This window comes from Chanos chanos, chromosome 16 (assembly GCF_902362185.1).
Source record: "Chanos chanos chromosome 16, fChaCha1.1, whole genome shotgun sequence".
Lineage (NCBI taxonomy): Eukaryota > Metazoa > Chordata > Actinopteri > Gonorynchiformes > Chanidae > Chanos > Chanos chanos.
Genome location: NC_044510.1, coordinates 11,358,957 through 11,372,420, shown reverse-complemented (window position 1 = coordinate 11,372,420; position 13,464 = coordinate 11,358,957). Strand labels below are relative to the sequence as shown.

Sequence of the window (13,464 nt, the reverse complement as noted above, 5' to 3'; positions counted from 1 at the left end):
TCCAAATTGTGAGGAAACAGAGCAGGTGACGCACAGTTTCAGGCTCTGTGCGAACTGGCGAACCAAGATTCCTACAGTTCGATATAACAAACTGATTGCAAATCGCGATACAAGATTACATTAAGAAAACAGCGCTGGCTCTTGAAGGCGGAGGTGCACTTACTTTCTCTGGCCACGTAATGTGTGTTTCTGCTGATTTTTTTTTGTTTGTTTGTTTGTGGGGGGGTTTTTTTAGGGCAAACAAGTGCAGGTCATATTCATTCAGTATCATTTATTAAACTGGGTGTCCGCTGATGGCATTTCAATGAAGATCAGATATTCACGGTACAAAAGATGCATGAACCGGGGTATATTAGTCTCTCACGGCACAGTATATTTTCGTAAACACTGCATGAATTTTTTTTTTTTTTTTTAAATCATGCCTCCTAAAGTGACAACTGAAAAACCACTGATCAGAGAACTGCCTTTGCTAACATACTTAAAACAACAGTCTGTTTCAATCCCTCCTTTCAGACTGCTTAACAAAACAAAACAAAAAAAAAGTCTGTATTTACACATTGTGTGATGATGATGTAACAGTGAAAGGCAGGAGTCAACACACAGAGTGTGAGATGAAAAGGGCGAAATAAAGAAATCTGCGTAGAACAATTTGAACTTCTTTTTTTCCCCCTCTCCAAAATCTTAGGAGCACATCTTAGGGGGGTAAAAAAAGGGGGGGGGGCAGCTGGCACAGCGTGTCATTCTTGAATGTTTTCATGAGGGCTGGTCTGGGTTTAAATCACTGGAGTTCTGGATCAGCAAAAGTGAGTTCCTGCACTGTAGTCCGGCTTCTTCTTTAAAAAAAAAAAGAAAAAAAAAGGCGAAATCCCTCTGAAAACAGAACAGTAATCTGAGGATTCATACACTGCGGTACTGCACACGACGGAAACAACAGACTGGATTTCAACAACCACCAATGCCATGTTTGATTCTGATGGGTTTTCAGAGCTCTGTGGACTCTGCTGGTTTAAGTCTGTGTGTCCACAGAAAATACACGGAGTAGTCTTTCAAATGGAAAAGCAGGGCTGTTCAGGAGAGTTTTACATTGATTCACATGTAAAAACTCCTATACTTCAGATAAAAAAAAAAAATATATATATATATATATATATATATATATATATATGATAGCAAATCACAATTTGGCAGCTAGGAGTTTGTTTAGACCTGCGTTTCTCAAACTATGGGCCGCGGACCGGATGAGGAAACTGCTGCCGTGGCAGTCAAATTGAGCTTGGTACTTCCGTCACTCGCCAGGCGAAACTAGTTACGTTTTATTTGAGATTCTAGAATGTTAAAGCAAGTTCTTGTGGGCGGGAATGCTTAACATTCTAGAATCTTGAATAAAATGTTACTATTTTCAAAGCAGAAAGCTCAGTCGAGGGGGCGGGGACCTGGCAGTTTCCCTGGGCGCCGGTCCGTGTCCCATAGTTCGAGAAATGCTGGTTTAGACTACATTTCCCATAACCCAAGAGCACAGTGATCTGTCAACAGACGAACATCAAGTTGCTTTTGTCTCTAAGGATTCAGCTTCTCCATCGGCCTTCCCTTCCCAAACTTCAGCGTGTTCTCCGCAGATTCCCACTTCTGTACGATTGCCCAGTACAAGCACAAAAAAGTCCGGGCCTCATGTTGACGATAAAAAAAAGAAAAAAAAAAAAGAAAAAGAAAAAAAAAAGAAAAAGAAAAAACAAAAGGAGTTGAAACTAAATGCACTTCAACAGCCACCCCTCCTTAATTCCCATCCCGAGCGTCACCCTCCAGCCCCTACCCTTACCCAACTCTGCCCTCCTTCCCCCGCCCCAGGCCTCCTCTTTGCCCCCCGTGTTAGTTCTTGTCATCTTTCTTCTCTTCCTCTTCAGTAGGGTACGAGTGCCACGTTAGTCGTTCCTCGTAGAAGGAGATCACCACTTGCGGGCATTTCACGTTTGCTTCCTTGGCTGGTACAAGATCTGCCTCATCTGAATTTTTCCTGTTTAAAAAAGAAAAGGAAAAAAAAAAAAAAGCTGTATCACTGAGAAAAATCGGGAAATAAATAAACAAGTCAGTCAGTTGTGTCCAAGCTCCAATGGTACCACATGGGAACCAGAACTTCCCTTTTTGCTGGACTGAAATTGAGCCGTGAGCCGTACACTTGCCGAGTAAGAGCATGACCTTTTTGATGGTGCTAAGTCTGGGTATTCTGGATACATACTTGCAGGTCCTACCTTTCAAGATACAGCTTGTTTGTACACAGTTACAGACTATGGCTCATCTGTTGCCAATGCACAACTTGTGTTATAGCCATCCTCTTGCCCTTCATCGATTGTCAGTTTGTGACTACAGGTCTGCCGCTGGCTGGCAGAACACTCTCAATCCTGAACTAACACTGATATGTACAAACATCGGCTACCAAGTAGGAGTCAATGGTGGTCATCCTGGCTAACAAATTGTGATTGGGGACAAGACTGGCTGCAGTTTGTAATTGCATGCCTATATTATGTGCCTAGAAAGGTAGGTATACATCTTAGACCCATTTCACACCTCCAGCTTTCTCTGTAAATGTTCCAGGCAAATGTTCCAGAACGGGGTTGAACGCGAGATCGGAAATCCCGGAAAATTTCACCCGCCGATTTTCTGGAACCAGACCTGGTAACTTTTCCAGAAAATTTCTGGATAGACTAAAGTGTGAACAAAGCCATAAAACTGCCAGGTAAGAGGATGGCCTTCTTGATGACGTATTTGCCCTTCGACTGTCTCACAGCGAGTTGAGTCGTGGGATTTACATCAGTTAAACAAAAGCTACCAAATCAGAAAACCCAGCGTCATATGCAACAACATCATGCATCTCACGGCAAGTAATTTAGACTTCAAATCCTGCCCTTCCTGTTGTCTGTAAGCTTGTTCGAGCAATTTTCTGTGTGTGTGTGTGTGTTTGTGTGTGTTGGGCTATAACATAGTCAGCGAGTGTAGTTCCAAGGTAGCTGTTACTGATAGCATAAGGCGAGTGTGTATACTGCTAAAAGGCATGGCAAAGGAACAAGTCTACATCCAAAAAAAAAAGGCTATGGTAAGTATTTCAAGAAAAGTCTTTGGCATTATTTACTAATTAAAATACTGAAAATTGCTCATTTCTGCCATAAAATAATGCCATCGGGTTCCAGCCGCTCCATACTGTTTTTGACTGTGCTCTGGTCAAGGTTCTGGGCAGATCAATGTAATGCTCTCTTAAAAACATGTTTGCAATCCCCACAAAGTCCCTGTGTGGGATCGTGTACAGTTACTCAGAACATCTGTGTTGGATTAAAGAATCACAGGTCTCTACTACACTAGGACATGTGTAACTTTATCTCGCATTCAAATTCTGGAAGACTACAGTGGTTCCAAGAGCCAAGCATGAGGTTCTCTGTCTTAAAGGTGACGCACTGTTCAGTTATACACTAATGAGGTGTCTGGCCACAGGCAGACAATGACTCACTCTGCAGCAGGCTGTGGGTGGCACTGATCAATGGCTGCACTCTGCACTGTGAGATAGTGCCTTAAAGCAGATAATGTATTCATGAATGGTGCAAACATAACAAATACACAAGACGCATTCTCCAATTTCCATAAACCAGATTAAAATGTCAAATGGGAAAAAAAAAAAAAAGGCTACTGAGCTACTATGCAACACTGTCTGACAAACAACAATTTCTGATTTTGAATCTTTTTTTTTTTTTAAATCTCTTTTTTGTTCTTGTATGTTGACACCCTGCCCCCCACCAAAAAACCCAAAAACAAGCAAGAAACCACATCTCTGAACTCACCATTTCATCAGAAACATGAGTTCTCCACTGGAGTCTGTAGCTCCAATAATCCGCTCTGGATCCAGTCCTCGCGCAAATCCCCGAGGTTTCTCTGGCTGCAGGAGAGGAAGCCAGACATTGACGATTATTCAATTTCTACCCTGCAATTCAGCCACTGGGAACATGAATGCCTTCACTGGCCTAACCAATCGACCCTATACAGGCGTGCACGACGCGGCACAAGGAAAACAATACGCTTCAGAACTTCCATCAACGTGTTTGTGACAACATTTCATATTTTTAAAACCTATGCAAAAGGTGAGACTGCCCTCCTGTTATGGATTCTTAATTTTTTTTTTTTTTTTTTAAACACAACATAACTTCCCAATTTCCTGGTTCTGTTCTCCTCACCTCATCTTTCCTTTTTTTGGGTCTGCTGTCGTCGCCCCCTGCTTCTGTGTCGGATTCGCCCGCTTTCCTCTTCCCGGCGGACTCTTTCTTTTCGCCCTCTTTGGCCGCCTTCTGAGACTGGAGAAACTCCGCTATCAGGTCGGGACAGTCTAGGTTGTCCTCTGGTTCCCACGTGTTATCCTCGCTGCGGTTAAGCGTGAAACACACATTTATTCCTGATTTCGCCACAACGGCAGTACAGGCTATCTGACGGAGAGAATTAATTTGCTAGTCATAGGGTGCGCGGCGCGACAGGAACAGCGCGCGTCGGGGCGGGGTGGGGTCACGCCGTGAAACCACATCAAAGTGTGCGGCGCGTCACGTGGTTCCTTTCTCTGTCTTTAAGGCGACAACAGAAACCGGTCGAAATGGGCTGGCGCGTGAAGCGCTACGCTAAGCGTAAAGCGCTATGCTGACATAGCATACCAAAATTTGATACGAGAGATGTTAATGCATTCAGTTACGGGTTGGTCAACAAATATTTAGAACTATGTTTAACGTAAACAATGGATTCCAAAGTCTATTGACGGATGCAGCCTTACATATGACAGCCGACAGGTGATGTTTTTATTTACTTCTTCGTGTACTGCTGTTTGTTAACTTGGAGTGGATCTCTTTTTGACGTGTGTGAACATTGCCTTCGTGTACTCACTCTGAAAAACCTTTCCATTTCAGGAGGTACTCCACCCTTCCCTTCACGACTCGTCGATCTAGAACCTTCTCCACCACATACTCTTCCTCCTCTTCCTCAACTACCTCCTCGACCTTCTTCTTGTTCTGTTTCTTGCCTGCGGTGGCCGCCAGTTTGACGTCGGTCTGGGGGGCTGCTGGGAAAGGGAGGGGGGGGGTTGAAAAACAGAGTCGAGCTACATTTGAGGAAACACCTTTTTGTCCCCTTTAGCATTCACGTGTGAAAATGACAGGTTTTTCTAGATTGTGATACGGGAAGAGAAAACAACAGATACCCATGACTAACTCTGACACAATTCAAATGTCACACACTTATCTTATTTCCTCTCCTTTTCCAGAGTAAGGACCTTCTTAGGACCCTTAGATGGTTTCCAGTCTCGTTTTTCACAAGCTAAAAACAGACCCATCTGGGTCCTCTGCGTTTTTTGTAAGAGCAGACACGCTCGCTGCCAGATTTTGAGATTACAGGGCTCCAGGGGTAGACCGTGTGAGCGGACGATTCGAAAAGTCCGACGGAGGCGCTGTTTGGTATTCTTAACCCAAGACTATCTGCAAAGCCAGTTTGTTGACTTTGCCTGTCGCCGTAAATAACCGAGGACTTCATGAAACAGCGACACTTTTCCGTTAAAAGTGAAGCATTCATTTCTCTGATGCGCAGAGTGAAAGATGATTTCTGTGAGCTGCAGAAATGAATGACAACAACTGCATTTTGAAAAACTGGACTGTTATTATTCGTCCACTGAAAAGTACAGTCTTCTTTGGGAAAGACGCTGAATTTGAACATACATAAATTTGATCTACTCACATTGTTAACCAAGATATGCGTCTTTGCTCTAATCCACTAATCAGTGTCAGAGGTGCACATCCTGCCCAATACACACACAAACACACATACACACACACACGCACGCACGCACACACACACACACACACACACACACACAAACACAACATCACAGCGTCACAGCAGGCAACATAGCAACAAGCCGTCGACAGCAAAGACAAGAGGATACTATGTGGCAGTGTACTGACTGGGAGCTCTCGTTTTCGCTGTGTTCATTCTACAGAGGAACTCGTTCTGAAGCCTCGGTGATGATGTAACACCACCATACATTAAACGCTGAAAGATAACGGTTACGATATCATTCATAAATGTCAATTAATTTTTTTTTTCGCTCCAAATGCTCCTCAAACTTGCAAGAGCTGGAAGCGGTGAATTTATTCAAAGAATCATAGCTCTGACTAAGATGAAAACTCTACTTTTGCCTGCTCTGAAAACACTAGAGCCACAAAAAAAAAGAGAGAGAAAGAAGAAGAGGAAGAAAAGAAAAAAAAAAAAAATCCCCATTTGGGATAATGAAACAGAGGTGGCTATGATGTCAAAGCGAAACCTTACAACCTCATGCAAGTCTGAAAAATCTGGCCGTGAAACTGTACAAACAAGTCGCCTTTTTTAAAAAAAAAAAAAAAAAAACTTGTAACATCGCAGAACCTTCCCTGGGCGCTTATCTACGGCCGACGTCATGCAGACCACCATGCTGTTGACCGGTGCAATGGACGAGATGAAAGAATGGAGTACGGGAAGAAGCAGAGACACAGGTCAGCAACTGACAAATGCACACATCCCGCGTTCAGCTTCTGAAACCCAACGAGATTAAAAATAAACGGATAAATAAAATTCCTGGCTAGGCGGCCTCGGCAAGGAACAGACTGAAGGGCCATCATCCGGAGATAACAGGTATCCCACCCCCCACCACCACCCTACCCCACAAAAGACAACACAGTGGATTGAATGTCTGTAGAGAAGAAAGTTGTAAGACACCTTGGGTGACACCGGAAGCATCTCTACTGGTGTTTGTAGGCTGGCTCATACTTGGCTGGGTAGACTCAGCGGAACCTTCCGGTTCCTTGTCAAGGTCAACAGAGCTAAACAGAGCGAAAGGGTGGATTAAGGAGAGGTTCGGGAAGGAGAGGGAAGGGGGGTGGGGTGGGGTGTTGGGTTATATGATTCGAGTGACATTGGGAAGGGAGAGAATCAAACAGAGCAGGAGAAAAAAAATGGCATTGGTAAGAACATATGGCATTATTGATTACAATCTACATGTACTGGGTTGCTAAGCAACGACACAAACACAGAAACCGCTGCTAATACAACTTAAAGGAAAAAAAAAGAAAAAAAGACTATTGATTCAAAACAATATTCACATTTTGCACTCTGGTCGCTAAAAACACAAAAGGAACAGACATTGTGCGTTCACAGAACATTTCATTGAACCCAAAACAAAGCAATGACTGAGAGCGAACTCAATGCCATCACAGCTGACCACTCTTGCACAATCCGGATAACTGCTCATCTTTGGATCTTTTTTCGCAAACGTATCACCAGAGACACAGAGGAGGAGGAAGACCCGCCCCCCTGGACACTTAAACACGCTCTTTCCTCTGATTTGAACAAACAAAGCCTACCACTAGAAACTCTTATAAAAATGGTTTCAATGTTTTCAACTATGAAATGTTTAAAAAAAAAAAAAAAGTTAGGCAATAACATCACTAAAACATTACAATGTTCAAAATGATAGAACACAACACTGACTGGTATAATTTGGCTTCCCACATAGGTAGAAGTCAGATGACGAATTCACAAAAAAACCCAATATCGTCACTGTCTCTTGCATGGCATCTACCCAAACATTGTTAATTCAGGAGGGGGGGGGGGGTGCGCTTGCCAAATGAGTTGGTTATAAAATGAAACTCGAGTCATTTCAGGGAGTGGATGGTCTGTCTACAACAAAACTGCACACTGGTTTGGACCTGTGGTTTGAACTCTCTCACTTACTATGAAGCCACCCTGTTAAGACAGCTGGCAAAGTAAGAGTATTTTGAAGTGAAAGTAGTCCGTGTTGACATGCACCCAAACTATCCCAATTTTATTGCACCATTTAACTCGCACGCAACAGCATACTTCTCTTACTGTTAGAGCAATATAAGGACAGAGAGTGGGGGTGACACAGAACTGGATCAGGTGAAGTGTCATTCCTGTGTTTACCTTCCAGATTGCCTTCATGGTAATTGACCCAGATCATCTTTAGTTTTATGTTGCATCATTAAAGCTTTCAGTGCCACTGACAATTAAGGCAAAGGTTTACAGGTGATCAACCTCGCCAGCTGCTCCAAATGCTATCTGTGTACTTATGATCATAAAGCCTTCTTCTGAGGGATGTTGCACAGTTTGACCTCTGTACTTTGATGCATGTATCACCTGAATGGATGCTAATATAGCCAGTACGTCCACTGAAGGGCGGGGAGACTGAATACATCAGTGCTCTGGACGATTCTTTTTCATTCAAGAATCAAGAGCCTTTGCTTACATTGTTGCAGAGCGCAAGAATGTTGCAAAAAGCAGAAAACGAATGTCGGGTATGTGAAATGATACTAGAACGCAAAGAAACAGATCACTGTTTGCTTTGATGTAAACCCCAATTCAAGAGGCAGCACGAGCCATGTAAATGAAAAATTATAACTTTTCGGTTAAAATCTGTATTTATGAACGTGCATCGAACTGTTGTTCATCAATCAAGATTACTGGCCAATCTTTCGCCTGCACTCCGTAATCGCTACTCGCTGTTTAGCAATAAAATAGGCCCATACATCACCATTTAGGAGTGAAATACTGAAAAAAATCTGACATTGCTCTAAACTTATTTAAGCAGGCTCTGCACTGAGAAGAAGACCACAGATCAATTCGCGCCAAACAGAAAATTCTGCGGGTGCAGTGATTTCCGATGGTAACGTTGTACAAGAGGAGGTATGGGGCTAGAACGTTCGACGCCCGTGAGCATACGCTCAGCGTGGAAGGAAATCAGTACAAACATGTGAAAATGTAAACACCGAATATAGCTGACCATTCGGTGAAAAGCCCTGTCTGATGATTAAGCCCGACCCCATGTTACAAAACAGCGCTGTCTCGACGCATGGAGGGGATTTTTTATTGCTAACAGTGGGGGCTGCACCGAGTGGCCCTTTGCTTGCTTCGACTGAGAAACAGACCCACAAGATGGCTGGCCAATCATCGAAAACAGCACTTTGAGAATACTACAGGAACGTCTAGAACTACACAGCACAAGCACATACGATAATTCTGGCATCAGCATCGCTAGAGCGTTTGTTTCTATCGAGCAAATCCGCCCCATAGGAGCTCAGTTAGCTTCCTCCGTCGCACAGTGCATTACCAGTCTCATGGAAGGCATGGCTACCCGCCTACTCCTCCATGTTGACCTGGATCAGGTCTGCAAACGGTAACATTGGCAGCGAAAAAAAAAACACAATCCCGAGACACGAACTAAAAATTAAAGCCCGTGAACGACACTCTGCATTGCAACAACAATAATCTGACAACGATAACAACAGATACGTAAAACATGATGTACGCATTTCATAGTGATATTTTAACCAAACAATGTACATTGTAAACACACATTTCCCATGCTGTTGCATTTGGTGTATGTTGCTAGAGAAACTTACCTTATAAAGAATGGATTCAAACTAATTAACAGCAAATGCAGCTTAACGCTACGGACTCGTTATCCCGGTATTTAAAATAGATATGGCTCAAAGCAATTGTTAGAAAGAAGTGAAAGCTAGTTAGTTCAGCTATACTCCCCCTTTTCGTGTAGACAAAAGACTCTCAGAGCCTTAGCGACCCGCCAATTTCAACTGGGCATGTGCAGTATCTGAAACAAAGCATCATGGGAGTTGTTGTTTTCTTATGCATATAAAGTTATCACTTTACCCTCGGATCCTGCTTTGGCCGTAGAGCACCTTGAGGGTACTATAATGTAGTCTATCAGTATAATGTAGTTTTCTCAGTCCAAAACGAAAACAAACAAACATATAAATAAAAAAAATCCAAACTGTGAACCAACATATGGAAGAACAACAACAGGACTACAACTCACTGTACTCTATAGCAAAATATATCCTTTTCCTATTTATTGGGAATATTGTCAGAAAAAAGTAGGCATTTGAAACGGGGGGAAAATTACTTCCATACCTAATCAGCCAAAACATTTCTGAGAAAAAGCTTCTCTTAATTTACTCTTAGACACCTGTGGTACATAATGTCTGTAACTGAATGGATTCTGTCATTCTGCCAAGTCTGTAGCTACTCATGAATGGAATGTCTTACTGGGAAGACTGTTCTTGGTAAACAATGGAAATGTGTGGGCATACATGTGGTGAAAAGAGAACTGTTGTTGTCAAACAATAAGGCAGTGTCCTCTAACTTATCCGAACTGTCTGACAACACACTGAACGCAATTTTGTTATAACAACATATTATTACTCAGCACTGGTAAGAGGTTATCTCAAGCCTACTCAGTTCGAGATCACAGTTAGATTTTGACACTTTCTAGCAGCCATGACACTTCCTAATGTAATCGAGAGCATGTCACTGATAAACCAAAAGAAAATAAGCCTGCCTGCAAGTCCTCAGATGTGGTTAGATGTGTGTCACATGACAAACAGTTACATTTTTTTGATACACAGGATCAGAGCTCTGTGTCATGAGGGCAGGTATCCTGTCCAGTCAGAAGCAAAAACTAAAGAAAGAAAAAAAAGAAAGAAAAACAAACAAAAACAAAAGCCTTATAATACATGGGATTATATACACACCACACACAAACACACACCTTGAATTCACCCCAAGGATGAACTAGTTCTGTAGGGCTAGGTGAGTGTGTTATACACTAGTTATACACCAATGACTAAGCAAATATTATGACTGGGCCAAATACAGGTCAGTGAATATTATAGTCACTATTAACATAGAAGTTTGGTGAATCCATCAATGTATTTGAACAAGCTGTTTTCAAATTAGTGAGAATCAGAATTAGAGCTCTGTGAATGAACAAAACTACGAGCTTACATACTGGTTATGCTTTTTATCCACAGATAAGCCTTATGCTAAAGCCACGCAACTGTTGTTATGCCCAAGGTGGAACTGTTTGCCAGGGCTACGCCAGGGAACAGGCTGTGTCCTGGATAATAAATTTTAAACAAATGAAGAGACGCGTCCTGGAAAAAAAGCAGAACCCGAAAGACTTGCGGGCAATTAACTTCAGACGTCAAAAACAACAACAGAGCTACCGCTCGTACCACAGAAAATTACCACTGCACCACAGCATCCCTCACAGGCCCAATACGGTAAGAACACACCTTCAGAATGTTCTAGAAACAGATTTGTTGAAAGGTGTGTTTGCTTCGTTGTGCCTTTTTGTTCTGTCATTCTTACGGAATCAAGGTACTCATGAACTCAGTCGCTTCATATGGACGTCATACAAGGCTGATTTACATTTGTTATCAATAAAACAGTTTGACTGATTTGACCTAACTTCCTGTGTAGAGTCATTTACGAAACAACGTATAGCAAATCAATACTTAAGACGCGAATATACCTTTTAGCTTGCTCAGAGCCTTTCTCTGTGGGTCTTTAGTAATGATATTAGAAGATTAGGATGGAACAAAGTCTGGACATCTGACGTCATGGTTCTTCGATGGTTCACCTGATTGAAAAAAGATGATTGTTATTATGTATAACATGTCTTTACTAAACAAAATGAGCATGATTAGCTTGCTACAGCGTTAGAACAAACTATTTACCTGGACAGACAGCACAAACTTTAGGGAAAAAAATTGCCTTTTGCAATGCGATCCAGAGTCCTGCTGAAACTTAATGACTAATATGGCAATCATCTACCAGTATTGGTCTTGACTGACAAGTTGTTGTGGTTTGAAAATGCTTAAAAAGGAATGAAGTGAATTGTGAAGTGAAGCTGTGAATATCATAGTAATATTAACAGTCACATAATCTTGCCTTAACAGACTAATAATGTTATATTTTGGGGAAAAAAAGTGTATTAATCTGTTTGGTAGTGATGTCTCTTGTTTGACTTTGATGAAGGTATCAGCTGAAACGCCGCCTGGCCTTCTTTCAACAGTATCATATTGAATGAAGAAAATAAGATCAAGTCTGTTTGTGGTCCCCATCAACAGTTTTCAATCTGGCGAATAATGTTAATTTAGCTACATTACCTAGCAAAAGAGAGATAAACCCTTGAGTCACTGGGCTCCTGATTCTGCACTTCTTATAGCTTGATCCCATACTCTTCTTAGTGTTTTTTTTTTTTTCCATGTTTGGTAGATTAAAAATTTTCATTTTCATCTTGGTCACTTCTGTTGGTACATCAGAACCATGCAGTGACCTCTCACCATCTTGGAATTTGTTTCTAAGTGATTTCGTACTTGGCGTCAAATGCTATTACTACAGGTCTTTTGCCTGTGCTTAGCATTAGGCATTACAAGCCTAGCTTCTCACACTTCAGTTAACAAGACGTCAGTTGGAAATTAAATACAGATTACCTTAGAGAGGACTTTTAAAGGAGGTTGGCCTCTCCTCATTGCATGAAAAACAAGCAACTGGCAATTCTCAAGTGTTTTTTCCTTTACAAATGAACCAGTTAGACCTTTGACAGACGAAGAGGAAAAGTAGCATAACTTAGTTATGAGCTACAGCTCATACGTAGCGCTGCTTGATGCAAAAGATAAGAGTCTTTACGTTATATTAACTGGCTGAGCAAGTCAGATGGGATTGTTTTCTGCACTCATTCCTTTTCTTTCTGTTATATGATCTATGTAATACCGTAATGATAATAAGAGGTTTCTGAATAGATCTTCCCATACGACTTCGTGTTTACGTCAGAGTTGTTGAGTCAGGTATACGCTGCTACTTTTCTGAGGGAAATGTTGTCAAATGACTTGGCACCACAGCTTTATAAAGAGAGAGATGAAGCAAAAGCTAACTGGAAGAGGGGAAGGGAAAGGTGAATGAACACAGTGTAAAACAGTTCTGCTTTGTGTGTGTGTGTGTGTGTGTGTGTGTGTGTGTGTGTGAGAGAGAGAGAGAGAGAGAGAATATGCTCTGGCAATGCCCTTTCAAAGAGAGGAATTTTACTGACACACACACACAGTTCTTTGACATCCACAGTGTTGATGTTGTCCTGAAGAACCAACGAATCCTCCTGTGACATGCCATCGCCAAGACGGATTGTAAGGACTTCAAAGGCAGTCACTGACTGGTCAATGGTGCAGCTCATGCGCTGCCCGTGCCTCTACGCCCCCTATCAGAAGTCAGAAGGTTTCTGTCATAGGTGTAGCAAGGTCCCCTGGTGGTGACAGAAGTGCCTATCCTTTAGGTCTCATTAACTACCTTTAACACTGATCTCTAAATTTCCCTCTGTAATTGCCAAGACATTTTTATCAAAGCCAGTATGTTATGTACAGAAAGTGGTGTAGGATTCAGGAAGGTGTTATGCTTAGCTGGGTGTAATTCATTAACTGATTACATTACTTCACGTTTGGGATGGAAGATACACTAAGTACCTATACAATATTCAGAACACAATGTTGTGCGTTGGCTACTCACTGACATACCATTAGTTACAAAATTAGCCTAAACAGTTGTCTT

The 13,464-nt window shown here is 42.0% G+C and overlaps 1 protein-coding gene across 2 annotated transcripts; it reads right to left on the bottom strand.

Annotated features, from left to right (window-relative positions):
• Nucleotides 1-1,764: 1,764 nt before the first annotated feature.
• Nucleotides 1,765-9,587, bottom strand: cbx1a (chromobox homolog 1a (HP1 beta homolog Drosophila)). Of its 2 annotated transcripts, none has more exons than XM_030793709.1 (6): nucleotides 9,465-9,587; nucleotides 6,766-6,869; nucleotides 4,906-5,080; nucleotides 4,215-4,398; nucleotides 3,825-3,919; nucleotides 1,765-2,011 (listed from the first exon to the last, which is right to left on the bottom strand). In XM_030793709.1, exons 2-6 carry the CDS (start codon nucleotides 6,812-6,814, stop codon nucleotides 1,867-1,869), a joined length of 648 nt encoding a protein of 215 aa, XP_030649569.1. In that variant the 5' UTR covers nucleotides 6,815-6,869; nucleotides 9,465-9,587; the 3' UTR covers nucleotides 1,765-1,866. The 2 variants fall into 2 exon arrangements, with proteins under 2 accessions (XP_030649569.1, XP_030649570.1); XM_030793710.1 differs by having other exon boundaries at nucleotides 4,906-5,077.
• Between the last annotated feature and the right edge of the window lie 3,877 nt (nucleotides 9,588-13,464).

Bases quoted from the DNA above. Each gene is read 5' to 3' on its own strand.
- cbx1a (XM_030793709.1), bottom strand. From the start codon at position 6,814: ATGAGCCAGCCTACAAACACCAGTAGAGATGCTTCCGGTGTCACCCAA. The intron at 3,920-4,214 runs GTGAGGAGAACA...CCTCTCCTGCAG, and splicing joins CCAAAAAAAGGAAAGATGAG to CCAGAGAAACCTCGGGGATT. The intron at 2,012-3,824 runs GTGAGTTCAGAG...TTTTTTAAACAG, and splicing joins CTCATGTTTCTGATGAAATG to GAAAAATTCAGATGAGGCAG.